Genomic DNA, 27,050 nt, shown 5'->3' with positions numbered 1-27,050 from the left:
ACCTTTATTCAGTTATAATAGACAAATAAAATTGTATATATTTAAGGTTTACAACATGATTGATATACCTATACATTGTGGAATGATTAAATTGTACTATTTAGATGCTTGATGTTATTATATTCCCCCCCAAATACATATAACAGAAATGGGGAGACTAAACTTAAAAAATAAATACTTGATTTTATTGAACATACAAGGATGTGATTTCAGATCTCATTATAAACAATTATTCATTTCTCTTATTCTTTTCATTTGTAATGAGATTTATTGTTTTCTAATTTTACAAATGACACTTGTTCGTTGTAGTCAAGTAGAAATACATAAAATCTTAAGGTAAAAATTAATAATCATCCATAATCCCCACCCTGCAGAGATGAACAGCATTAGCATTTTGATACATTTTCTTCCAGTATCTATTTTTTCTTTTTCATTTTTTTTTTGGGGGGGGTGGCTAAGAGACATTTATTTTCAGTAGCAAAGGACAGACCATCCATTCTGATCCCCTCTGAGTTTCAATAGACTGATTTATGGAAGTTTCCTGACAAGGAATTACAAAGAGCCCACCTGGCTCAGCCATCCCTGCCTAGGTCCGGGCTCTGATAGAATGCATGGTGGGTGAGCACAGGTTGACCTCAGAGCCCCAGCCGCTGCTCACTTGCTTGCTTAGAAATGAAGAAAAGAAGTCAGATTTAAAACGTGAAAAACAGCTGATCTGGTCGACAGAAGGCAGATTCTAGGCCCTTCCTCTGGCCACAGGCAGAGGTGATGCGACGCCTGCTCCGGCACTGGGCAGGTGCCTGCTCACAGTGTGCACATGCAGGCTGGCCCAACCAGAGCGGGACACAGAGCACAGTCCTAGCTTCCTGTCCCCTTCTCCCCAATCTCCTCCCCATCCTCATCCTCCGTAAAGTGGGACTGTTTCTTCTGCACATTCTAGTGCAGACACTGCACCAGCCTCTCAAACCAGTTGCTCATGGGGTCCCAGACACACATGGAGGGGAGCGGGTAGCAAGAGGTGCTGATGCTGATGCTGTCTCCATGGTGGATCTCATCTCTTGCATCCATCAAAGGACACCCACGCAGTGTTCCTTGCTTCTGGTGACAGCATGATCTTGAGCTCGACACCCACGGGGACCACAATGGGCTGGAAGGACAGCGAGTGAGGGCAGATGGGGGTGATCATGATGGCTGGCACGTTGGGGTGGATCATGGATGCGCCAGCCATGGCCATGCATGCCGTGCTGCCCATCAGGGTGGAGATGATCACACCTGAAGGACAGGCGTCACTGTGCACTGTGGTGATTAGGTGCCCATCCAGACAGATGTCCACGTTGGACAGCTGGGAAGAGGGGCCACTGTCAATCATGACCTTGCTCAGGATCTGGTCCTGCATGAACTGCTTCCTGACCTCTGTGTCCAGGGCAGCGGCCAGCACCCTGTTCTTGCTCATCCTGTTCGGGACAGCCACCTTCTTCCCCCTCAGCTCCTTCACGACCCTGACCTTCAGCCAGCTCCAAAGAAGGACAGCTGTGTTCCCCTGTATCACCTGAGGAACTTGGGACTGAAAGTTCTTAAAGCTGAAGGGGGTCAGGAAGCCCAGGGAGCCCAGGTAGAACACCATGACCTGAGGCACGCTGCCCTGGAAGAGTGAGGAGGTGTAAAGCAGGGTCCCATCTCCTCCCAGGCAGATGATGAAGTCGATACGATTAGAAATGTCATCATAATCTTCCCTGAAGGTGCAGAACCTCCTCTTCACTGGCCCGAAGCAGCCATCGCTCACTATGGCTGGGTCCTCCAGGCCCTTCTCCACATACACGACCATGTTGTTCTCCTCCATCAGGTGCACGCAGAGCTCCTTCAAGGGCTGGAGCAGGCTGGTGTTCCGGATCTTCTTGATGACCAGGATGCACTTTGGGGGCTTGTTCAACCACTGGCTGGCAGGGTCCTGGATATGCATGATGGTCTGGGGGTTCTGCAGCACGCAGGCCTTTGGTCCAAAAGTGGTCACCGGGCAGGGCTCATGCAGAGAGCAGGTCCTCCTGAACTCCCTGGTGCTCGCCAGGGCAGGCAAGGCCGACAGGCTGCAGGATTTGGCCCGCCTCCGGACAGGCTGGCCAAGCCCCAAGTCCTCGTCCCTGTGGCACGCGGAGCAGCAGTAGGAGGCCGTGTCTGTATTCAGCTCCTTACTCTCATTGATTTTTTTCTAGTTTCATTTCTGTGGCTGATGAAGGAGGACTTCCTCCGGAAAAGTCTGGATGCTGTTAGCTGCCGCAGGCACCTGTGGGACCATCCCCATGCTGAGCCAAGCCCATGGTTGCCCCCCCTCCCACTGCCACTCGCCGTCTCTAGCCAGCTCCCGGTGCTGCGGCCGCCCCCTGCCCCATGGCCCCCTCCCCCACCCCAGGTGCTGGCCCTCTGAGCAGCAATTCCGCGAAGCTGCCTGTGTGCAGGTGCCCCCCATATATTTTTAATTGAATTATAATTGATCTACAACATCATGTTAAGCTCTAGATGTACAACATAATGATTTGATATTTCTATATATTACAAAATGATCACCATGAATGTATATTTTATCCCTGTGACTCACTTATTTTGTTACTGGAATTTTGTATCACTTAATTTCCTTCATCTATTTCACTGCCTCCTCCACCCCTGCCCTCTGGTAACCACCTGTTTGTTCTCTGTGTCTAGGAATCTATTTCTGTTTGCTATGTTTGTTCTTCTGTTCTCTTTTTTTAAGATTCCAAATCAAAGTGAAATCATACAGTATTTTTCTATATCTGACTTATTTCACTTAGCATAATACCTTCTAGGTCCATCCATGTTACTGTAAGTGGCATGATTTCATTCTTTTTATGACCATAATATTCCAATAATGTTCCACAATAGTATGATATATATAAATATTACATCATATTTATTCATTTATCTATCTGTTGAAGGACACTTAGGTTGCTTCCATATCTTGGCTATTGTGAATAATGCTGCAATAAATATAAGGATGCCTATATCTTTTCAAATAAGTGTTTACATTTTCTTCCAATAAATACCCAGGAGAGGAATTCTTGGATCATATGGTAGTTATTTTTAAATTTTTGAGGAACCTCTGTACTATTTTTCATAGTGGCTGTGCCATTTTACGTTACTACCAACAGCGCATGAAGATTGCCCTTCTCCACAACCTTGCCAACATGTATTGTTTCCTGTCCTTTTGATAATAGCATTCTGACAGGTATGAGGTAATATCTCATTATGGTTTTGATTTGCATTTCCCTGATGATGAGTGATGTTGGGCATCTTTTCATGTGCCTGTTGGCCATCTGTATGCCTTCTTTGGAAAATGTCTATTCCAACTCTCTACCCATATTTTAATATAGTTGTTTTTTTTTTTTTGATAATGAATTGTATGAATTCTTTACATATTTGGTATATTAGCCCCTTAACAGACATGATTTGCAAGTATCTTCTCCCATTCAATAGGTTGCCTTTTTATTTTGTTGATGGTTTCCTTTCCTGTGCAGAAGCTTTTTAGTTTGATGTAGTTCCATGTTTAGTTTTGCTTTTGTTGTTACATTGTCTTTGGAGTCAGATCCAAAAAAATATGTCCAAGAGTGATGTCATGGAGCTTACCTCCTTTGTTGTCTTGTCCTTTGCATTTTAATGAACTACATTCTCTTTATGTACGCATTGTTCCAGGCTCTCTGAGACCCTAACTGATCTACAAAGATAATTTTATTATACCTATTTTAATATTGATTAAAATATTCTCTTTTTCCAAGAAGGCCTAATCTTTTACCTCTGTTGAAATTCTTCCATTTGTCTGAGATGTGTCTTAATATTGTCTTTAATTTTGAAAACATAAGTTTTAATTAAAATTTTTTATTTTGTCAATTATTTTGTATCTCACTTAAGGCAATTAATTCATCATATATTATATTTGTGTTTTTTTAACATGTAATTTCCACTCATAGAATACATTTTTTGATGATATAGACTAATGTCTTAGTTATTTTACATTGTATAATGCATAGCAAAACATTGAGAATAGAGAAGAATTTTCTGAATTACTGAGCTGAGATATTTTCAGAAAAAGCTCAATTAGTCTTAACTTATACCGAAGAAAAAAGGAAGAAAAAATAATATTTATAAAATAGCAAAATTCTGAGGGAAAATTTCAAAATATTTTGCAAGTTTTTATTTCACCTGCCAAATAGAGTTTATGTATCTATTTTAAAATTTAACTAATTCAAGTGTAGAACATTGAAACTGGAGATTTTTTAAACTATGCTTTTATTTGTTCTAAGTCACTGTTTTAAATTTTGCAGTAATTAACAAATATCAGTGATCTTAGATCACACATTCAGGAGTCAGAGTAAATGTAATTTTGAAGCTAGCCTGAGTAAGAGATTTGGAACTGATATATGCTCCCCAGAAGCTTTTGTGATTTTCTGTAACTTACAAATATCTGAATTTTTTTCAGCTGATCCATTTGAGAGTTTAAGTCCAGAAAAGTTTAGATAAGCATCTTAGGAATCATGACTATGTTTCCTCAAATGTGGCAGGTGTGCAGCACTTTATTTTGACTTTCATACAGAATTTTAATCCATGCAGGAAGTATGCCACTTTATCTGTCTCATTCATAAGTTCTATGACACCACTAAGCTGGGAGATCCAAATACAATCACGGATAGCACACACCTGTTTAATACTTAACAGCTATTTTCATGGTGGTCATTTAAAAATAAGGTGGTTCTAAATGCATCCTTATTTCCAGGACAAGACATTGTCAAGTTGGCAGATTTCCTCACAAAGACACTTGTCCACATTGCTTCTGTGTCCATCATGTCCTTTCAGTCCTCCCTTAGCAAGCAGTCATTTGGCTATGTGTGCCCTGTTGCCTCAGCTGGACCCTAAAAGCACTCCGAACTTAAAGTACTGAGATGCTCCAGGACTGGATGTTTTTATTTCTGTTTCTTCCAGGAGTGGTCAAATAGATATGGGTTTACAAAAGAGTCAAAGGAAAACAGCCTGCTCCACAGTTAAAAATAGGGAAGTCTCACATTGAATTTCCCCAATTCTCTGAGCTGGGGATAAACAGTGATGCTTTATTTTGAAAGTTTTTTTTCTTTCTTTCAGATCTCGTTACAGTGCTTACTTGGCCACCCCAGTGCCCTCAGGTGTGAATAGGAGAGTAAACTGTAGCTCAGGGAAAGGGTTGAACATAGCTTTCCTAGAGAGATCAGGCCTTTTTCTTTATTATCAGTGGCAACAGCAATGACTGCAACCACTACCACAAAAAGAAAAATGTATTTTTTTTCTTTTTACTTATGCCCACAACGCACGTCTCCTTAGGGCCTGCATTTGCCTAGAGAACACCACTCAAATCCTTTCAAACCAGTTTTTGATATTACTCATGTCATTATGCTGTAATGTCAAAGATGTGATCATGGATATTTTAAAAATGTAGTTAAATTGTATTGTAATTTGCCTTTTTTCTTTGTTTTCAAAGCCCAAGCATTTTAGCAGTTTAGGAAAATATTTTAGGGTTTCTTTTTTATTTCTTTTCAGATTAAGACAATGTGTGCCTGTAGCATTCATCATTTAAGAAATTTTTTTTTTCTCTTTCAGACTCCAATTTCTACTCATTATTAGAGAGCTGAATTCTAAATCAGAGATCATGGAGAAGAGATATGCAACCTAAATAAAACATTTCCAGAAGAGCCTGAATAGTGGTCTTGAATAAAGGGAACTGAAATGTTCTTGAATTGTAATTGGAAAAAATTTCAAGTATGTGTACTCAGGAGCACAGGTACTAATAAGACATTGGTTATTATTATTCTTAGTGCTACTTAACATTCATGGGGCCCCAATAGTATTTTTAGTTCTGAACTGAACACAGATCTGATAAGTGATCTCCCTTCCAAATTATCCATGTGGAAATTCACCTGTGATCATTCTCTGTGCAGGGAGAGGCAGACTGATAAACAGCAGTATAATCTAACTCACAGCAAAATAAAGTGATCAGTTTTGACAAATATGGCCTTTGAAAATACCATTTGACACTTTCTTCTCTTATCTGATTCCTCCAAGGCTGGACATTCAGAAGTTAGTGAACACATTTGTTGGACTCATATAAGGTTTCTGAGAAACTGAAGAAGGATGTAAAGGTAGATTGAGGAGGATTTAAGATTAGAGTAAATCTCTGATCTCAAGGATTTTATGCTCCACCAATAAGTAATAGAATGTCTTTTCTTCTTTACTCTTATCAATAATATTTAAAAAAGTGGTCTACTTTTGATAAACTAATCTCTGATATTTAAGTCTGAAAAAAATACAATAAAAAAATTTCTGAAGTAACCAATATTATCATCCAGAGAAAATTAAAAGTAAGAGAGCATAACCCTATGATAATTGAATGTTAGTTGGAATTGAGAAAAGTAGATACATGAGTCATGATAGAATCTATAAGAATTAATACATGCTTCTATGCATAAATTTCTGTGCCAATTACTTTGTATGCATAAAGGAAAAGCTCTGTCCCACCATCTAGGAAGAAACCAAACATTCACCAATAATTATAATACATAGAACGCTTTGAATTTTAAGCTAAGAAGTATAGACTTTATTCTCTAGGCATTGGGGAGCTGTTGAAAATTTTTGAGCAGGTGAGTGACATGTCCAGAATTGCATTTTATGAACATTAAACTGATGGCATTTCCAGAATTGATTAGCATGAAGCCTGTATTGTGAGAGAACAGATTGTGATAACGCAAGTCTGAAATATGGTGGTGGCAATGGGAATAGAAAGGAAGAAATTGATTTGAAAGATCCATGACAGTGGAACTACAGGACTTGATTATTAAATATGGGACCTGAAGTAGGGAGATATCAGAGAACACTCCAAACACTTTGAGCCTGAGATGAGAAATCAAGTCTGGGGAGAAAGAATGCCCTGAATTGTGTAATCAATTGCATTGAAAAAGTCTTGGGTCCAAATCCATGTCCCACAGCTTCAGCAGACTATGTTATCCTGGCATCTATTTTTTGCACAGTGATCCATTGCCAACCATAGGTATTGTATTACTGAAAAGAACAGTATTTGGCAACACTATAGTTGACTAGACCAAGGTGATGCAAAAAAAAAAAAAACTGCATTTAATGTATTTTTTAAAGTTAAACCTTATAAAGAAAAATTGTAGTAAAAATTCATGTCCATAATAAACTAGATCAATCTGAGTTAGAAATCTGCCTTAAATTGATTCATCACATTGAAACCAAAGCACTAGTTAAGTGCACACACACACACACACAGGTAGGTAACTTTTCTCTGGAATCACTTTTAGTTCTTCAGGAAATATTGCTGAAGTGGTGTAATCTGTAATCTGCTGAGGCAGATTCTCCTAGAAGTTTTATGTTATGCAAAGTGATATTCTTTTTCAGTTTTCAAGCCAACCCTTACTGACTTGAAATTTGATTTCTTATGCTTAAATTCTTTTTTGCATTTTTAGTAAGTCTCAGCCAAACATACTACTTGGCACATCCACAAATTATGAAGATCCTGAAGAACATGTATTTCTACATTTCTATCCACATATTGAGAGTGTGGGGTTTAAATGATGCCTTATACCTACAGTATCCCCTAGACTCATTTAAGTGGTCCAAAAAAGTGCAGAAGTAATAATTCTGGTAGACTATTTTGCTTACAGGGTTTGGAACTATTCTATGTAGAAATATATGCATATAGTTTAAAATTTTATGCAGTTATAATTATTCTATAGAAAAACAAAAACATAATTGCCAAAATCACAGATGATAAGGCATTACTGTACTAACTTTGTTCATTTATGATGTCAAATAGTTTCCACTTTTTATTTTCCTCTGTTTTGAATGCCTCACCTTTATTGAAAACTTTATTTTCTTTTATAGTATCTCTTTTTGTAATTCCCATATATCATTTAACTGACATTCTCAAACCACAGACATGTCATAGAGGCACATAAAGCAGGAAGATAAATGCCACTATCTTCATGGAAAGTGTGAAAATGTAACCACAGTGTTTTTTGGAGAGTTTCCAAAGCTTGAGCATTAAAATAAACATTTACTGTTGTTTTTGAGTAAAGACAGCATTCATAGGAATTTAGATGATAAAACTCAAAATTTTAAAGAGATGTCAGGTTTGATGCAGGTAGCTTTACACTTTCCCCACAATCCCCAAAGGACTTGCTCACAATGTGATCTACAGCTTAGTGGTCAAGTCTTCAGGTGTTGGAAGTAGGCAAATCTAGTTTGAGTTCTCAATCCATTATTAACTAGCTAGGAGGCTCTGGTAACTAATTTTTCTAAACCTTAGCTTCACTGTCTGTAAGTGGAGGGAATCATAATATTTATTTCATAGGGTTGTTAGAAACATGAAATAATATATTGTATGTAAAATACTTACTAAGTACCTGTTGTAGGATTAGTGTTTTATATATGGTCACCTGTATTAATTCATAACTGCTATTAGCATTATATGGTAGTCATAAGAGAAGATACCTATTTAATAATATAAATTTGAAATTACCTTCTTAAGACATCTCACAAATTGGACAATTGTCTTTCTCCTCACTACTGTCACAAACTTGTGCCCTTTCCATTATTACCACATACATTTATATATTATTGTGACTTAATAATTTGATTCCTTTTTTCACTCCAAGGAGACTGTGGGCTTCCTGAACACTTTTTCTCAGAATATGCATGGATCCCTTAGTATACACTCAGTGGGGGTAGTTTTATGTATAATCATAGCAGAACCTGAAAGTAAAATAGTTAGTCACATGGTTTATTTGTATATTTCATCTTGGTAGAAAACTGAAATACCTTATTAACTTGATAAACTTATTTATACTGAGGTTTAATCACATTAAAGTGGTAAGTTTTAGTGAGACTATAAAGCTACATTACTTGCATACCTTCATTTCACAGTATACTGTGGATAGAGAAGAACAGTTGGTAATTCTGAAAAGACAAATAGAAAGGCTTGATCACTTAAGAGATTAAAAATTACCATTTTAAATAAATTAAAAAATGCAAAAGTTTAAAATAGATCATGGACCAGTTAAACATTTCCCAATTTAACATCCATGTTATTTCATGTGCAAAGTCCCAATAATATCCAAATAGTATTCAATTTCCTCAGTGGACTTGACTTATTTTGAGACCAAATACATATTAGTTTGAAATACAAATGTTGCTCTGTTAAGCTTTGCTCCTCAAATGCCTACTGATACAGGTATTATTTTCAATGTAAAGATGAATTTCAGAAGCATTTTGAAGGTTGAGGGCAACACTTTTACCCTTACTCCTGTGTCTTGATGATATATAATAATAACATACACATCCTTATTATATACTTCATGGTACTTAGGCCAATTATCTGTTTTCTTCTAAACCCCAAATCAGACATGAAGTAGAAATAACTTGGGTAAAATGTAACACAATAAAACAAACCACATACAAGGCAGACTTTTAAACAAATTAGAAAATAATGTCATCCATAGTACTAAGGCTTCTTCTCCTTAGGTAAATCTATGGATAGAGATGTTTATGTCAGTAATTTAGAAATAGTATCTACCTTATTTTAGTCTGAGTTCTATTGGCAAAATGAATCATGTAGATTTAAGGATTTTCCCCTATATAACATAGAAAGTGATCCTGGAGGTGGTCTGGGGCCTTCTGCTTCAATTTAGCTTTAATTTTGGAAGTGTGGAGGAGGTGAACAAAGACATTTAAAGTCACCAATTCCATATTTCTTTGTCAAAGGTCATTGGGATGAGATGCTTGGTTCTTTAAGGTTAAATTATTTTAAACATTTAAAGACTTTCCTATACATGGAAAGGTTGGAGCAATCCTTCATTCATAGGTGAGTGTGAGAGTATCTGAGGGCTCCTGGGATTGGGCCCTGAGTGTGGTTTCTTAAAATGCTATGAATAAACCACTGTTAGAATATGAGTTAATATAAGGTGGTAGAAGAACAAACACTTTTTAACTTTAATAGCTGAGATATTTTATTTAAATGTGGGGTAAGGGAATAGAGCTAACAAAATAAACCAGAGATTTCAGGAAATAACTGGAATTAGTGTGAAATAAAATAGGTAGTGTCTATAGCAATGCCTGCTTTCTTTTCCATGATACATCATTTCCATGGCATGTGTCTTAAAAAGATATGGCCCAAATTATGAAGATGTTATATGGATAACTGAACTTTAGGAAACACTGCTTTTAAAGGGAAAATTTAGGTGAATAATATATTTTTTGCTTGCTTGTCTTATTTCACTGGTGAGTACTGAGCATTTTGTTGCTTTCACCACCAATGAACAAGAGCTAGGACATTAGATTAGTATCTTCCAATTGAGAAAACTTTATATATACTGCCTATTAATATATTTCTTTTGCTTACTTTGGTTTAAAGTAACACAAGAATTGGTTTTAAATAGCTAATTGTGAAGACAGTTAAGTCAGTGTTATGTAGGGTTCTTATTCCAGATTAGAAATTTTGAGTATCCAGAGTGCACATGTTGGGAAATCTGTTTACAAATTTATTCTTTCAATTGTACTCAACAAATATTTATTAGGTATCAATCTTCTCTTTCAGTTAACTGTAAAACTCTTATAATATTCATTTAAAAACCTAACTTGATTTTTGTTGATCTCAAGGGAAAGAAAGCCATTCATAATTGTTAGGTAAAATTATCTTAGTTTTTTTTTTTTTTTTTTATTGTAAGACTCTAAATCAGTGTTTTTCAAGATGTTGATCCTGAACCTCCTGAAGGAAAATTTACTGAAATGCCTTCCAAAGTGTACATTCTCTCGGGATGAGGTCTGGTAGTCCACACACTGAGTAAGTTTTTAGGTGATTTCTGTTTGTACTTCAAAGATTGGGAGCCACTCAAGAAGAGAGTAGAAACTGAGATTTACCTAGCATTTGTGCAGACTTCCTTCCACATGAGGATGGATTTTAAACTTACTCCTAAAACTATCAATAAATATGGCTCTATAATTTTAGGAATAGCGAATTGCTTTTATTCTTTTTGCATTCTTAGCTCCCCTCCTTTGCTTCCCCTTTCTCCTTCTTGCTTCAGTGAACCCTTCCCAAGACAAACACACATGTATTCCCTACTCTTTAACCCCAAACTACTTTGAAAAGGCTGACTCCTCCACTATTATATCTTTTTATAACCTTGGAGACCATCCAAGTGCAGTGTTTTGATTTCATTTTCAAAGGTGCTTAACAAAACACACCCACAGGTCCTAAATATGAAAGCTGAAAAATAAAGTGCTTTGTTTCAAGAATGCTACAGCTTCAATATCTAACTATGCTTTAAGATATTTTCATTGATTCATTTGATTAATTTTCTGTTGAGCTGATCAAAAATTGTCAGAGCAATTGTTAGTTTCAGAATAATTTTATTGCTAACTCCAGCTGTACTCTGGTGAGAAAGAAAAATAAAGGGCAAGTTAAGCACATCTTGTTCTAATGCAAAGATGAGTAAGCACTGGGAGAGTCCCAATGTGGCACATTTGACATTGGTCAACAAAGCTAAAAAGCAACGTAGGCATATGCAGAATAGACAAACAAGAGTATACTGTCTAGCACAGGGAAATATATACAAGATTTTGTGGTAGCTCACAGTGAAAAAAAATGTGACAATGAATATATGTATGTTCATGTATAAATGAAAAATTGTGCTCTACACTGGAATTTGACACAACCTTTTAAAATGACTATAACTCAATAAAAAAAAAAAAAAGCAACTTGGGACAAACAAAGAAAAATGGAAGGGAAATTTTCCCATAAATTCAAAATTAAGTTATTCCTTCAATTTCAACGAAGCAATCTCCCTGGGGTGAACATCTGGCAGGCCATTAACTTTTGTTACTTTATTTTATTAAAAAATCTGAAGGTGAGAGGAATTTCTCCATTTGGAGTTCTGAGTAACACTGAAGCTGGTCTGGGCCATCGTGTTGTCATTTGCCAAGGACCCATGAGCCAACGGAGCATATTGCTCTTAACTACCTTTGCTAAGTTTTCCACCAAAGGTTGCAGTTCTTTGTCATTTTTACTCCTGAGAGTTATTTTTTAATATATAAATCAGCTGATCAGTGACCTGTATCTGCTGGAGGAAAAGTGATTGCAAGATCCTTTATGCTTTATAGCTTCCTGCTTGCATTTTTTTTTTTTTTTACTCTATTACTTTCTACATGAGCTTGAACATCAAAACTATTTACGTAGAGCTTTTCCAAAGATCCATCAAAAGGATGTGAACTGTTGATTGCATCATGCCCTTTATTTGCACAGCTGCTATGACCTTCAATCTAAATCATTTTCTTACTGTTGTCATCCCTTTCTCTTTTCTTTCTCTTTTTTTCTCCTTGGTGAGCTGTCACTTTCTAAAGTAAGAGTTTCATACTCCACCATCAAAACTACTTGTGTACATTAACTTCCAAACCATGAAGTCACTTATTAGTTGTTACTGATTAGGTTATTTTCTGTTAAAAATGCTGGGTAAGTGTTAGAGAAATGAATAAAATGACTTTTTTTTTGTTGAATTTAATGTAATTTGTGAACTTGCATCTTTATATTTCTTTGGTTGCATGTATATATCTATCATATCTCCATTTATCTTTCATGTTTCTACCTTAATTATTTAATATAGGGTTTTTTACCTAAGTAATTTTGAGCAAAAAGTATTTATTCAGTTATGAATGAGTCTAATAGTTTTTTTGGAAATAACAGAAATATAGTTTCTGTTTATTATAGCTAATTTGTCTCTGAACATTCATACAATAATTATAACAGACTGCTAACAAACTGAATCTTTTGCTAAGAAAAATCTTTAAATGGTCTTCTTTTAATTTCACAAAGCCTTTTTTGATTATAGGTTTACAATAGAACCTCAATATTGACGTCTGAAACAATTTCAATGGCTTTGTTTTTTCCATTTATAAACTTTCTTTTTGATGATAATATTGTTGCTTTTGAGAGGTAAAAGGCTATGTTTAAATAGATGAATCTTGAGTTTTCTTTATGGAGTCTAATTGGTTAGTGAGTTATATTAAAAACCAAAAAACATTGGTTGTTAACTGTTTTTCACCAATAGTCTCAACTTAACTAAATATCTACATCTGCATCTATCAATGCATAAAATCCTGTGCTGTTTGTAAAGTGAATTTTATAGAGGTTCTTCAGTTAATTAATTTTGTCTTATTGTAAATATGGTAGTTATGATTTCAAAGCTCTTTACATGTCAGAGCCAAAACTGGAAGCTCATGGTTAACATTTTGAATTTTGTAAAATATCAAAATAAAAGTTATTTTGGGAGATGAAATTTTGGAGTATGTTCTATTCAAAATTATTAGCACTGGTTCTACTATCTGTGTATTTTCACTATTCCCAAGGAATATTATGAAGGATTGTTTGCATTTTACTAACTTCTTTGTGCAAGTTAAATAAATGTGACCATATCATAACATTTTTAAATTGGCATTTTCTACTCTAATTAATATAGTTCAGTGGAGCAAATTTTAACTCTACCCCAGCATCAATAAACTCAATATTGTGCTAGTCCAAATTGCAGAAAATTTCAGGTATAAGATGTTAATAGAAAATCATGTCAAACTAAAAGTAGGTGATCATATACAGTTGCCCCAGTAAATTTTACAGAGCTGGAATTTCCTATTTGTGTAGTTTATATAATTTATTTAACTGCAAATTCTGGTTTCTAACTGGTCTATTCCTGTGTTTATTTATAATATCCATTCATTGGATTTATAAATGTATAGCTGTTGCATAACTTATTAGGTATGTGCACATAAAATAAATGAAAACAAATGCTTTCATTAACACAGCTGCTCTATAATATTTAGTCCAAATAATTCTTTATTGGCTTCCCACAGACAAGTGACTAGGGGAAAAAAAAGGAATGGAATAGTAAATCCAAAAAATCCCTCCTTTAATTCACAAAATCAAAAGTAGAAGAACTAAGATTTGTGCTCTAGAAAAACCAAACAAACAAGCATAGAGAATAGACCCTAAAGACACAAATAGCATAAATATTAACATCATCACTGGGATGGTGCCACCCAAACACATGCTACAGTCCTTTTGAGTGTTTCAAGGCTCTCACATAAAGGCTTTTTAAAGAGACTATGAGCTGTACCTTTGCTTCAGATTTCTTTTAAGACATTGTAAAAATTAAGAAATTTTATTGCAAAAGAAAGCCATTTTAGGTCACCAAGAGACTTTCAAGAGAGTATCTTTTTATTGTCATCCAAGGAAAGATTAAGTCACATTCCTATATTAACTTTATTCTGTCTAGCCCCTTGCCCAAGGTGGGATCTTTTTTCTTTCTTTTTTTTTTTTTTTTTTCTTTAACCTTAGAGCTATCTAGCCAGGATACTTGATATTGGAAGACAAGTTCAAGGCAGAGGGTGGACAGAAGTTTTGCCTGTACCTCACAGCCCAGCATATGAACATAAAGAAATCATGGATAGAATATGACCAAGAAAAAGAGAAAATTATTGCTAGTCTCAAATCAAACAAATGAAACTGGCAGAAATGCCAAAAATAAGGAGGAACTGAAGCCTAAATTAGTGAGAGTGAGTTGAAATCAAAACATTCATGGGAAATGCATAACCAGATACATCTATGTTTGGACTTTTAATGGCCAGACAAGGCATGGGAATCCCATGTATCATAGTGGTCTAGACCTGAGTTCCCCACATAAAGCCAGGAACCAGAAGGAAGAACTTGTCCCTAACATTTTTGTCCACTGTGTTAATTTATAAGGATTGCATATCAAATTACTGGAATGTTTGCACCTTAAAGTAACAGGAATTTATTCTATAACAGTGCATGGAAGACAAAGGGTATGAGGGATAGACAAGAAGTGAAACTGTTTTGGTTCAAAACCTCCTTTGACAATAACCAGCTAATTGACCTCATGGAACCTCTGTTTCCTCATCGATAGAATGGGGATTACCGTAAATCCTCTGCTTACAACACAGATTACTGTGAGGACAACATGAAACAGTGAATTAGAAAGCATGCTGAAACTGAAAGATGCTATGCAGATAAATGTAAGGGATTAAGGGCTTTGGAAATTGTCCATCATGACTACAAAATAAATCTGTGTAGCCAATGTTTAAAGGTTAATAGAGCTCCAAAGAGTGAAGTCTAAGTAGAAAACCCCTAAAAGTGGTGAACAGTTTTCTCAAAGGAACAGCCAACTCTTCTAACTAAACTGCATGATTTCAAATGATGAAAGCAAAATTTAAAAAATGAACAATGAAGTCAAGCATGTTCTTTACAAGGTGAGCTACGTTCAACTACTATCAAGATTCAGACTATACATAAGATTTTCTGTCCAAGTTTATTCTAACAAGCATATGAACATTTTAATTTTATTTTTTCACTTGTTTGAAGTCAACTACAAAATTTCTCAATAGTAGCCTACCCAACAGTAGTAGCTTCAGGCAAAATGAAGAATAATATCCAATTCTTTGTATAAATGGGGAGTTCAGTGATTACTACTTTCCCATTAAGAATATGTCCAATTATGCCACAGATAGAGCACTATTTAGTTTAATGAGGAATTAAAATGAATGTGATTAGATTTAGACTGGAATCTCATGAGCATTGAAAGAGTGATAAAGTAGGTGTGGAAATTTTTTAAAAATTTATTTTGCATTTCAATCAAAATGCTTCACTTTTAGAAAAATGCAAGAACTATTAAATCATGCATAGTATTTTTAAATTGAAGCTGCCTGTTGCATCAACTTTTTTTCTCTTTGAGTTACAAAGTATGTGTGTGAACATATTTAGATTAACTCTCATTGCTATATAATAACATTTTTATGTAATAACAATACATAATAAAACAGTCCATTATTAATTTGCTAATTAAAAGAACACTCAAACTAATATAATTTTTAACATTTACTGAATGCTTTCCAGATAACATGCTAAGTACTTTCATATATTACTACTGGGAGCCCTCCCAATGATCACATGAAGTAAGTGTTCCCATTATATTTACAGGGAAATTAGTTTTATGTGCTTAAATGATTTGCAAAAAGTCACAGGATGTGGTCAGCAGAATTTTAATATGACCTCCAAGATCCCCTTGCCATGGAGTATGTGCATGGTATAATCCCTGGATCTGTGAACGTCATGGATTTCACTACTGGGATTAGATTGTTATTTGGCACAGTTCATTTTAATAAAGGGAGATTATCTTCAGTGAGGCTGACCTAATCAGGTGTTCCTTGACAAAGGATTGGTGCCTCACTGAAGCCAACAATTCAAAATCAGAGTGAGTGAAAGCGTAATGGAAATTTGACAGGAGAGAAAATTCTTTTTTTTTTTTTTTTTTTGTCTTTGAAGATAAGCATCACATGGCAAGTTTCTACAGGTGGCCTCAGTGAACTGGGAGTAGCCCACAGCAGACAGCCAGCAAATGAATGGGGACCTCAACCCTACAACCACAAGGAACTGGATTTTGCCAAAAACCTGAGATAACTTGAAAGTGAATTTATCCTAAAAGCCTTCAGGCAAAAAAAAACTAAGTATAGCTAACACCTTGATTCCAGGCTGAAAAGAAGCTGAATTGAGAACCCAGTCATGTTGTGCTAGGTCTTCTGATTCTGACCTAACTGATGTGTATTGTTTTAAGCCACTATGTGTGTAGTAACTTGTTACACAGCATCAAAAAATAATTACACAAGAGAAGTCAGAATTTACTTACAGGAAACCTGATTATATTGCCTCTATCCCCACCCTATTCCTCTAAACAGTCTAGACACTGCTTCGTGAAAACAGACTTATTCATTGCTCTTGATTGAATATGTCTTTCTTCAGCCCTATGTGAATCACTCTGATTTAATGGAAAGAGAGCTGGACTTGGAGCTGATAATATTTATCTCATAAATTAAATAAAAGGATGCCATTTGTTCATTTATTTATTTGGAAATGTCTTGAACGAACTAGCATACAGCAATTGTTCAATAAACTTAGTTTGCCAGCTTGCTCATAATTAATACTCAAATTATAAAACTGGAAAGTTACCAAAACTATAGTACATCTTTACCAGTTATACATAGAAACTTTCTTTCATTTCTAATGCTTTCCCTGGCTTAATATAACACTCTATAAGGAAAAAATTCCTACTTACTATTCAAAGTTTGCTAAGTTTGTATTTCCCTGATCTCTCAGATGGAAGCAGAAGCTTATTAATGGGTTCCAATTTTGTCTTAAACACTGCACACATATATACATGTTATTTTCTGGGGTCATATCAATGTCTTATACATGTTCATATTGCAAGTGCGTAGGAGTACATGTATATGTAGTCAGTAAATGTCTGCTAAATGAATTTTTGAAATCTTCTAAGAAAGATAGACATTTAAAATGTATAAATATCTTAAACTCCCTAACTAATAGCCATAAAATAGATAAACAACAAGTATATACTATATAGCACAGGGAACTATATTCAATATCTTGTAGTAACTTAGGGTGAAAAAGAATATGAAAATGAGTATATGTATGTTCATGTATGACTGAAGCATTGTGCTGTGCACCAGAAATTGACACAGCATTGTAAACTGACTATACTTTAATAAAAATATATAAAAAATTATGAAGATAAATAAAAAGATTCCTATTGAAGATTTCTAGTTGATAAATCTAAAGGCATACAGAACTTTAAAATAAACGTCAAATGCATTCTCTAACTTTGCTCTCATTGACTAAACATCAAAAAAATAAAGTTTTTTGGTCAACAGATGAGGCACTGGTTTATATATAGAATGGGTAAGGATTATTTTCAGGTATTTATTTGAGGAAAGCCATTAAGAAAGGAGAGATTGGAAAATGTAGTTTTGCCAGAAAACTCTACTCAAGCCTTGTTATGTCTAATTTCTTATTAATTCCAATATGCTACGTTTATAGTTGTTTTTTTTTTTTCTTTTTTTGAAAATGTAGATCCTTGTCTCTAAGAAAATAACTTGTCTAGAAAAAAACCTCAATTTTTTTCTAGTCTTGCAGGGCCCACTGGGGTATCCACAATGTGAGGCCTCTATACACAGCCCAACTATGCATGCAAATCTGCAAGGGGCTAGGTTCATTCATCAACACCATCCATACTGCCTGTAACTTGGCCCATTGGCTGGACTGGCCTTCTCCTATCTCATACCAGACAGCTTCAGTGGCAGGGTGCAGTGCTACTGCAACCCAAGTGGGTGGGCTGCCCTTGCAAGATCCATCTGTATAGCAAGCAGTTCCTGGGGGTGCCTACTATAAAGGACAGGTGCTTTCCTTGTCCTCACAGCAACAATCCAAGGAAGATTTTGTAATCCTTCACTTATTACAAATGAGGTGCAGAGAGGTTAAATAGCCTTTCCAAGATTGTATCGCAGACAGGTGAAAGTATTTATATTTGAAATTGCACTTGCTTGTCTCAAATCCTGCCCTCATTCTAGCAGATCTCACTTGTCAAGGGCAAATAATCCTGTCAGGAAGCAGGAATTTAGAAGATGCAGCACAATTTAGAGTCAAGCATCTGTTTGTGTTACCATTCAGGTAGTTGAATTGCTTTTAAGGAAGAGGGAAAAGGTAAGACTGAAAAATTCAAAGGTTAGCCCATGGTGAGCTAGGGTCAGGAAGGATTAGGCTGGGTGATAGTGCCTGAGGAAGTGAGACATGGGTTTAGGGCAGTTTCCAGAATCCAAGTGTGAACTAGAGTGCATATCAGTAAATTAAGTACCTTGAGGAGGATATTAGAGTAGATATGAGTGTGGCCACAATGGGAAGAATGTTAGGGTTGATGGGACATCTCAGCTTCTTTTATGGGTTCTGGACTCCAACAGCTGGTGGATCTGAACCTGCCTTTGCCAAGATTAGTTTGAAGAAGGGGGTGATGTTTCATTTTTCATGTTGATAACATTCAGTTTATTCAACTGAAGAGAATTTGAAATTGGGAAGAAAGTAAAACAACCTTCTGCACATCCCCATCACATTTGTGTGTTCTTGATTATTAATTATTAATTATTAATAACAGCTGTAGAAAAGTTATCTAAGATGATATTACTCTATACGTGTGCATGCATTTGTCTATGTGTAGTTTTCTTTGACCTGCATATATATACATCTTTTCTATGAATCTTTGCTGTGCTAGTTAAATTTTCCACCTTGACATCTGTTTTATCTGTCATCTTTTGGAAAGGTGGTAGAGTGAAATGAAGACATTTTCCAAGAATATACTTTAGCAGTACTAGGACACACACATTGGGAAGTGTCATGAGATGTTACTACTAACGTGTGAAATTTGGCAGACATGCCTTTTTATACTCTGTAGTATTCCTATCTGGGCTTCTTGAAATCCTCCTGCTCTTGTCTGCTTTCAAAACATAAAAAGACAGCTAAAACAATGCTTCCTCAGCAAAATCTTTCAAAGACATATGTGTGATAATCTTATAAATACTCTGGCAAGAGACATCTCATGTGAATTTAGTTTTTTGTTTTTGTTTTTATTTTGACAAAATTGTTATTTTTTTCTGTAATATTAGGCTCCAGACAATATTAAAGGTAAAGTAAATTAAAACAAAACTAAAAAGGTAACATAATTACTGATGGTTTGTTTGTTTGGCTTTTATGACAGATCATTTATCAAAGTCTTCAGGAAATCTGCCTTAGCCTAAAGGTATAGTATTGCTAGCAACTTTCTTTAAAACTTTGATCAGTTAATATTTTCAAAATATGTAAAGTGTGGCACTTGGTATAATAAATATACACTATAACATGAATGGGAACTTTTAGGAGTAGTGGGAATGAACAAGTTGTTATCCACAGTAATGCACAGTTGTGTTTCAGGTTAGGCTACTGATTATAAATTCCATGATAAACTGTGCTGTTGTGTCATTGTTTTTAACAGTAGAAAACTGGAATTGTAAGCTCTATGAGTTTAAAGATAGTGTTTGGTTTGCCCCCATTTTCTCTTTATCACTTAACACAGTGCTTGGCAACCAGAAGATGCTCAGTAAATAATTGTTGAATTGTAGTTTTTTTAATGGAAAATCCAAACAGTGTGATAATAGGTTAAGGGGCCATCACAACCATGAAATGATTTATGTGATGAGCCATCATGTTTCCACTCTGATTTGAATACTGCTGATTCAAAACAGTGAAGGAGTTAGAGTCTTTCTGAATGCAGAATGAGACAAGGAAGTAATCAAATCTTGAAATCAATTAACTCCCAAATATGCATCCAGGATTGATATTCTCTGTTGTGCATAATTACCAACTGGTCTTAGTTATTCACTTAGTGCTAAATGCACCTATCTTTTTTACTGTCTTGGAGTATCCTAAGCTTCAAAGCTTCATAGGTACTCTTGGTATGGCCTGGCTCTCACTTCTCCCTTCTCCCCGTCCTTTCTTCCTGTCTCCCTTCCTCCCTCCCCCTTCCCCTTCTTCCCTCCTTTCATTCTTTCCTTATTTTTTTGTTCTTTTTCTTTCTTCTCTTCCTTTCCTTCTTTCCTTTCGATATCTTTCATTTCTTTTTAAATGTTCTTTTTTTTTTTTTTACATTTTTTTGTTGTACCTAATCTATTTGGTTTTCTAATTTAGTTGGTTTAGCTAGTTTCAGTAAGTGAATACTTCCCTCTGTTTTTATTCTTATGTACAGTATAGTTCTTTAGTTAGTAGCCATATATTTTCTTTGTAGCTTTGTTAGGTACAACTTTGGCATTCAAATGAACTTTGTATCTCTGGTTATTGAGTTTGTTTGTTTGTTTGTTTTTAATCTCCAACTAAAGCTTCTAAGAAGTTGGTGGTTATACTACACGTCCTGGGCTACTGTGGAGAATACTTTGAAACAATCATAAAATGAGTGCATTCATTCACCCAGTAAATACAGGGAGGTTCCCACATGTAGAAAGCAGATACTGTTATGAGAGAGTTCAGTCAAAACAAGGTGTATATCCCTGCAACCTAAGGAAGGTTGAACCAAAGACTCAACTCTTATATTTACCTTTAGAATGTGCTAAATCACGTGTTCTTGAAGCTCAGAGTTATTTTTCTTTCCTAAGGAAGTGTCATTGAATAAAATAACATAAAAAAGCATTTATACAGATGATTTTGTGATTCATGTGTGTAACATACTTGAGGGAAGGACAAATTTGCCCAAGCACGAGAATATGTCCTGGTATCTTTATCATTAAGGGTATCTGTGTAGCACCTTTTTTTTTTTTTGGTATGTAACATAATGATAACTATTCTTCATTGAGTTTTTATTATAGCCAGGCAGTTCACAAGTATTAATTGTAGAAAGAGAGTAGCATAGAGTTTACTAATATGATCTTGGAGGTTACATGTGAATTCAAATTCCAATTCAGGCATTTATTATTTATGTGAAAAGTTAAGTTTTATGAGCCTAGATATCCTTGTCTATAGAAGGAGAATACTAGTATCTTCCTTCAAAAATTATTATGAGGCTAATTGATATAAGCTATGCTATATATATTATAATATATATATAATATATATATATAGTGTTGTTATATACATATAGAGAGAAATAGATATAACATTTCATGTAGTTTTTCTATCAGTCCTTGTTTTATTGTTGTGTGCCAGGCACCTGCCCTCTGAGAGTTTTGAAACTTGGTTAATGTCAGCAACTGGGTTGCTCAAAATTCAAACCCAATTCTTTCAGACTCAAAAGCTAAGCCTCTTCTAATGCACCATATTATACCCTGTATTACAGTCACTTTCTCTCTAGCAGCAGAACGACAAAGCACTGTGCTGATGGTGACTGTTCTTTTCAATCCCTCAGAGGGATTTATTATCTCAAAATATTCTCCCAAATGTTTCACTGATTTCTTTTTCTAAAAGTTTTATGTATTAAATGTGTTATGTTCCAAATTAACCTATATTCTTAGCCCATAAAACTAATTTTTGCTCTGAGGAAAAAATTTACCATATAGCTATAAAGAGAATCTATATTACTTTTTATTAATTTAAAGCACAAAAGGTTGTTTATTCCTTGGGGAAAAAAGTGAATGTGTTTCAACACTTGAATAATATTAAGGATTTTTCAGGCTGAATTTTTAGAGAAAGATGGAAATGCTACTATACTTTATACTAAGAGAACTACAAGGAAACCAGTACTATAGTACCCATCACCATCATCACCATCATCACCATTAGCATCATCATAACCATCATCACCACCATCACCACCACCATTTAAACAACAGCTCAAACTTTGAAGTGTTAAGTCAGTTATACAGTGGGTCAAAAGTAATTTGCTATTAAAAATAATCTAAGTACGCATGTTTTCAAAAGATCTACTTTTTCAGTTAAAATTATTTTGGAAATTAATCATGATAGCAGGTTATCCCAGTAATCATATTCTTGTCACTTATTTGTTTTTATGCCTTTGGTGAGAAAGAAGTGGACTTACATACAGAAAGAGTCAAAGGTGTATCCAAAAAAGTGAATTTATAATTTGAATGCCACTTCTTTGGTTTCTATCAGAAAGAAAAGGGAAAAAAAGCTAACCCGGTAAAATAATTTGGGGTAACTACATTGTGCTGAAAATTTTATGTATATATAACCAATTTCATCTATAAATACACACATATACACAGTAATGCTATGAGCACTGACAGATAAATCAGTATCTAAAATACTTCTAAAATAGTTCTGAAGAAAGCAAAAGAAAATCCCATGTTTTCAGGATTGTTGGAAATAATTAGTTTAAGGAACGATATTATTAGACATGATCTTAGCTATGCCTTAATTTTAAGGGCATACAATTTTCACATTGAGTACAGAATAGTTTTGAAAGCAAATGAAAAATAAATGTTCACACTGAACACTGGCAGATAATTATTTGCAGTTTGACTTCTTCATTACGAGTCCCTGTCTTAGTTATTGTGCTCTCAACTAGGAGCTGTTTTTATACTTGATGCTTTATTTTGTATTTTACAGTTGTATGATTGTAAAAGTATTTTGCCAAGTTCTTAGCTTGTAAAACTGCGTATTGATACTACCCAGTGTGTGCAGTAACATAGCTGCTAGTGATAAGATTGGAAGCCTCGCCGGAGGCGGAGGCCCGACTCCCGGGGCCGCGGGCATCCCCCGCCCTGCCATTCACAGGCGACGCTGGCCCGCGGCCCCCAAAGTCCGCCCTCCCGGTTAGGCAGCGAGCGCCGAGGGGAGGGGACAGCCAGGAAGGCAGGACGCCGCTGCTTAAATGGGCAGCCCGCGCCGGGCCGTTCCTCCCTCGGTCTGTCCCCGAGTCTGCGAGGGCGCCCCTCCTCCGTGGCCTCCGCCCCGCCGCCGTGTGCCGCTGCCTGGTGGCGCACTGCTGCTGTCCCGCGCCGGCCGCCGCCCTGGGCTCAGCCGCGCTGTTGGGCCGGGCCGCGGGCAGCCCGCCGCCGCCGCCGCCGCCTCTCTGCAGCCCGAGTTCGCGCCGCCCACCCGGTGACACTGCAGCGACGCGGCGGCAGACCGCGAGGACGACCCCAACTTCTTCAGAATGTGGAGGGCTTCTTCAGTCGTGGCGCCAGCATCGTGGAGGATCTCAAGACCCAGGAGAGCGAGGAGGAGAAGCGTGACCGGGTGCGTGGCATCCTGCGGATCATCAAGCCCTGCAACCAAGTGCTGAGCCTGTCCTTCCCCGTCCAGCGCGACGACGGCTCCTGGGAGGTCATAGAGGGCTACGCGGCTTAGCACAGCCAGCACTGCATGCCCTGCAACGGAGGTATCCGTTACAGCGCTGATGTGAGTGTAGATGAAGTAAAAGCTTTGGCTTCTCTGATGACATATAAGTATGTAATGGTTGATGTGCCATTTGGGGGTGCCAAAGCTGGTGTTAAGGTCAACCCCAAGAACTATACCAATAATGAATTGGAAAAAATTGCTAGGAGGTTCACCATGGCTTGATTGGTCCTGGCATTGATGTGCCTGCCCCAGACATGAGCACAGGCGAATGGGAGATGTCCTGGATTGCTGACACCTGTGCCAGCACCATAGGGCACTATGACATTAATGCCCACGCCTGTGTTACTGGTAAGCCCATCTGTCAGGGTGGAATCCACGGACGGATCTCTGCCACTGGTCAGGGAGTTTTCTATGGGATAGAAAACTTCATCAATGAAGCTTCTTACATGAGTATTTTAGGAATGACCCCAGGGTTGAAATAAGACATTTGTTGTTCAGGAATTTGGTGACGAGGGCCTGCACACTATGAGATATTTACATCGTTTCAGTGGAAAATGTGTTGGTGTTGGTGAATCTGATGGGAGCATATATAATCCACGTGGTATTGACCCAAAAGAACTAGAAAACTTCAAATTGCAACATGGAACAATCCTGGGCTTCCTCAAGGCAAGGATCTATGAAGGGGGTATCTTGGAGGCTGACTGTGACATCTTGATCCTCGCTGCCGGTGAGAAGGAGCTGACCAAGTCCAATGCACCCAGAGTCAAAGCCAAGGTCATTGCTGAAGGTGCCAATGGACCAACAACTCCAGAAACTGATAAAATTTTCCTGGAAAGGAACATTATGTTTATTCCAGATCTCTACTTGAATGCTGGAGGAGTGACAGTGTTATACTTTGAGTGGCTGAAGAATCTGAATCATGTCAGCTATGGCCGTTTGACTTTCAGATATGAAAGGGATTCTAACTACAACTTGCTCATGTCTGTTCAAGAGAGTTTGGAAAGAAAATTCAGAAAGCATGGTGGAACCATTCCCATTGTACCCACAGTGGAGTTCCAAGACAGGATATCAGGTGCCTCTGAGGAAGACATTGTGTACTCTGGCTTAGCTTACACTATGGAGCCACCTGCCAGGCAAATCATGTGCACGGCCATGAAGCATAACCTGAGATTGGACCTGATGATGGATGCCTACATCAACACTGTTGAGAAAGCCTGCAGGGTGTACAATGATACTGGTGTGACCATCACATAGATGGACGGTGGCTGACTTCTTCACTGCTCTCTTCACCTCTTCATCTGCAGACCTGCCACAGGAATCTCTCTCTCTTAAGACTTAGTAGATAATGGACCCTATACTCAACAAGTCAATCCTTTAGAAGAAGAAAACTAAGGTTAGGGGGTCATGTGCAAGCCTGATAAATGTGACAGTAAAAATCAGCAATGCCTGAGAGTCATTTGGGCATTCTGCCTTTAAATAACAAGTCTCTTTCATCTGGCTGTGCTGTCTTGCTCCAGGACCACTCCCCAACAGTCAGCTCTGGCCCGGAGAAAGCACCTGTTGTCCATGAGCAGTCAGTTGCTTGCCGCTTCAGCTCTGGACATCTATAAAGGGCTTTGACACATTTATATGGCATTTTCAGAAAGTGGCATGGCCCTAAAGTGAGTTATTGATATTTTACATCAGCAAAATAACTCAATTTTACAGGTTGCAAACAGAAATAAAAGCTGTTTCTCTTTATGGATTTTATTCTTTTAGAATAAAATAAGTACATACTGCTATAATAAAATTGCCTTTAATCACTTAACAAGTCTAACCTTGACTTGAGCAGTGAATGCCTGTAAACATAATGAATGAAAAAAAAATTATAACATAAAACAGTATCATTTGTAGCTTACCAATAGCATATTGTCATCCAGCAAAAATAAAATGCCTGGTGGAGGATTGTTATCTTGATACATGCAAATGATGGAGGCTATTTTTTGTTAAGACTGTTGGAATTTACTAAACAATTATGACATATAGTTCAAAGAATGCAGTAACCTCCTTCTCATGTTAATTAATTGTTCTTCTCTCTTGAAGATCTATTTTGTTGACTAATTGAACAATAATTCAAGTAGTGTCCCAGAAAAAAATCACTTGGGCTCCCTCTTTGGAGTCTGGCTGGCTGCTCTGAACATTGCCAATGGCCCATGACTTTGTGTCCTCTTAGAGGTCTCATATTCTGCACATGGCTTCATTCACATCTGGGGTTGTGTTTTGTTTGGGAGTTGTTTGGCCAGGGCCTTTTGAACAGTAGTGTCCCAGTGAAGTAACAGATTTTATTCATGTAAGAATGAGCTTTTTTTTTTTTTTTTTTTTAACAATAGCCTTTCAAAAATTTCTAACTACTTTGTAACTGTATGACTTAACCTGGTTATAAAAGCAGTTATTTAAAGTTTACCTTTTCAAAAAAAAAAAAATTAGTGATGTTAAAAATAGAACACAAATGGAAATCAAACTCCTTTTTTTGAGGTTATTCAATTATTAATGATTCTTATTTACTTATATTTTAGAATGCAAATCAATTTCACAGTGGCTATTGATTTTATAACATCAAATGGTGAGTAGTATGACTATCCCATAATAAAAATTATCAGCAGTTGCATGAGAAAGTAAATATTTATTTTCATGAGTTTAGATATGTTTCTAAATATACATACTTTAGAAGTTTTAGATATAAAATTCACATAATTGTTCTTTTTTTAATATTATGAAGTAGTTCAGATATACGAGACTATAAGAAATACAACAAAAGTGCATAAATAGTTCCATTCAAATTTACTGATACTGAAATATTGACATTTTTGTTTTACATATTTAAAAAAAATTTAAGATATATTAAGCTTATTGCCTACCTGCCCTATTTCTTCTACCTTCTCTTCTTCTCCATGTATAACTATAATTCTGAAGTGTGTCTAATTATAATCCTCATTTTATAGTACTTCTCTGTGTATTAATTTATATAAATGTATTTCAAGTACATGTACCTTTTGCAACTTGCTTTTCTTTTACTTGATTTTTTATTTTTAAGAATGACTCATGTTAACAAATTTCTATTTAACTAATTCAGAGGGATTATCTTATAATAACCCATAAATGAATATTCATAATTTGTATATTAAATATTTTAAGAAAAGAAAGACAGTAGACTTTTAATTTTATTTTGAAGTGATTTGGTTTCAAGCAGAAAAATTATTTGAAATCAATTATTTATTATATATTATGAGCATGAATC

General features: G+C 36.3%; 1 protein-coding gene and 1 pseudogene across 1 annotated transcript; one reads left to right on the top strand and one right to left on the bottom strand.

Annotated features, from left to right (window-relative positions):
• Positions 1-858: 858 nt before the first annotated feature.
• On the bottom strand, positions 859-2,175 carry LOC102520077 (annotated as a pseudogene).
• A 21,552-nt stretch (positions 2,176-23,727) lies between these two features.
• Positions 23,728-25,566, top strand: LOC102520324 (glutamate dehydrogenase 1, mitochondrial-like). The gene is given in 3 exon segments (XM_014565368.2): positions 23,728-23,984; positions 23,987-24,248; positions 24,250-25,566. Coding segments are annotated over 3 exon segments (1,227 nt in total). The 5' UTR covers positions 23,728-23,797; the 3' UTR covers positions 25,028-25,566.
• The last annotated feature ends 1,484 nt before the right edge of the window (positions 25,567-27,050 follow it).

Source organism: Camelus ferus, chromosome 14 (assembly GCF_009834535.1).
Source record: "Camelus ferus isolate YT-003-E chromosome 14, BCGSAC_Cfer_1.0, whole genome shotgun sequence".
Taxonomy (NCBI): Eukaryota; Metazoa; Chordata; class Mammalia; order Artiodactyla; family Camelidae; genus Camelus; species Camelus ferus.
This window is presented reverse-complemented; position numbering and strand designations above follow the sequence as displayed.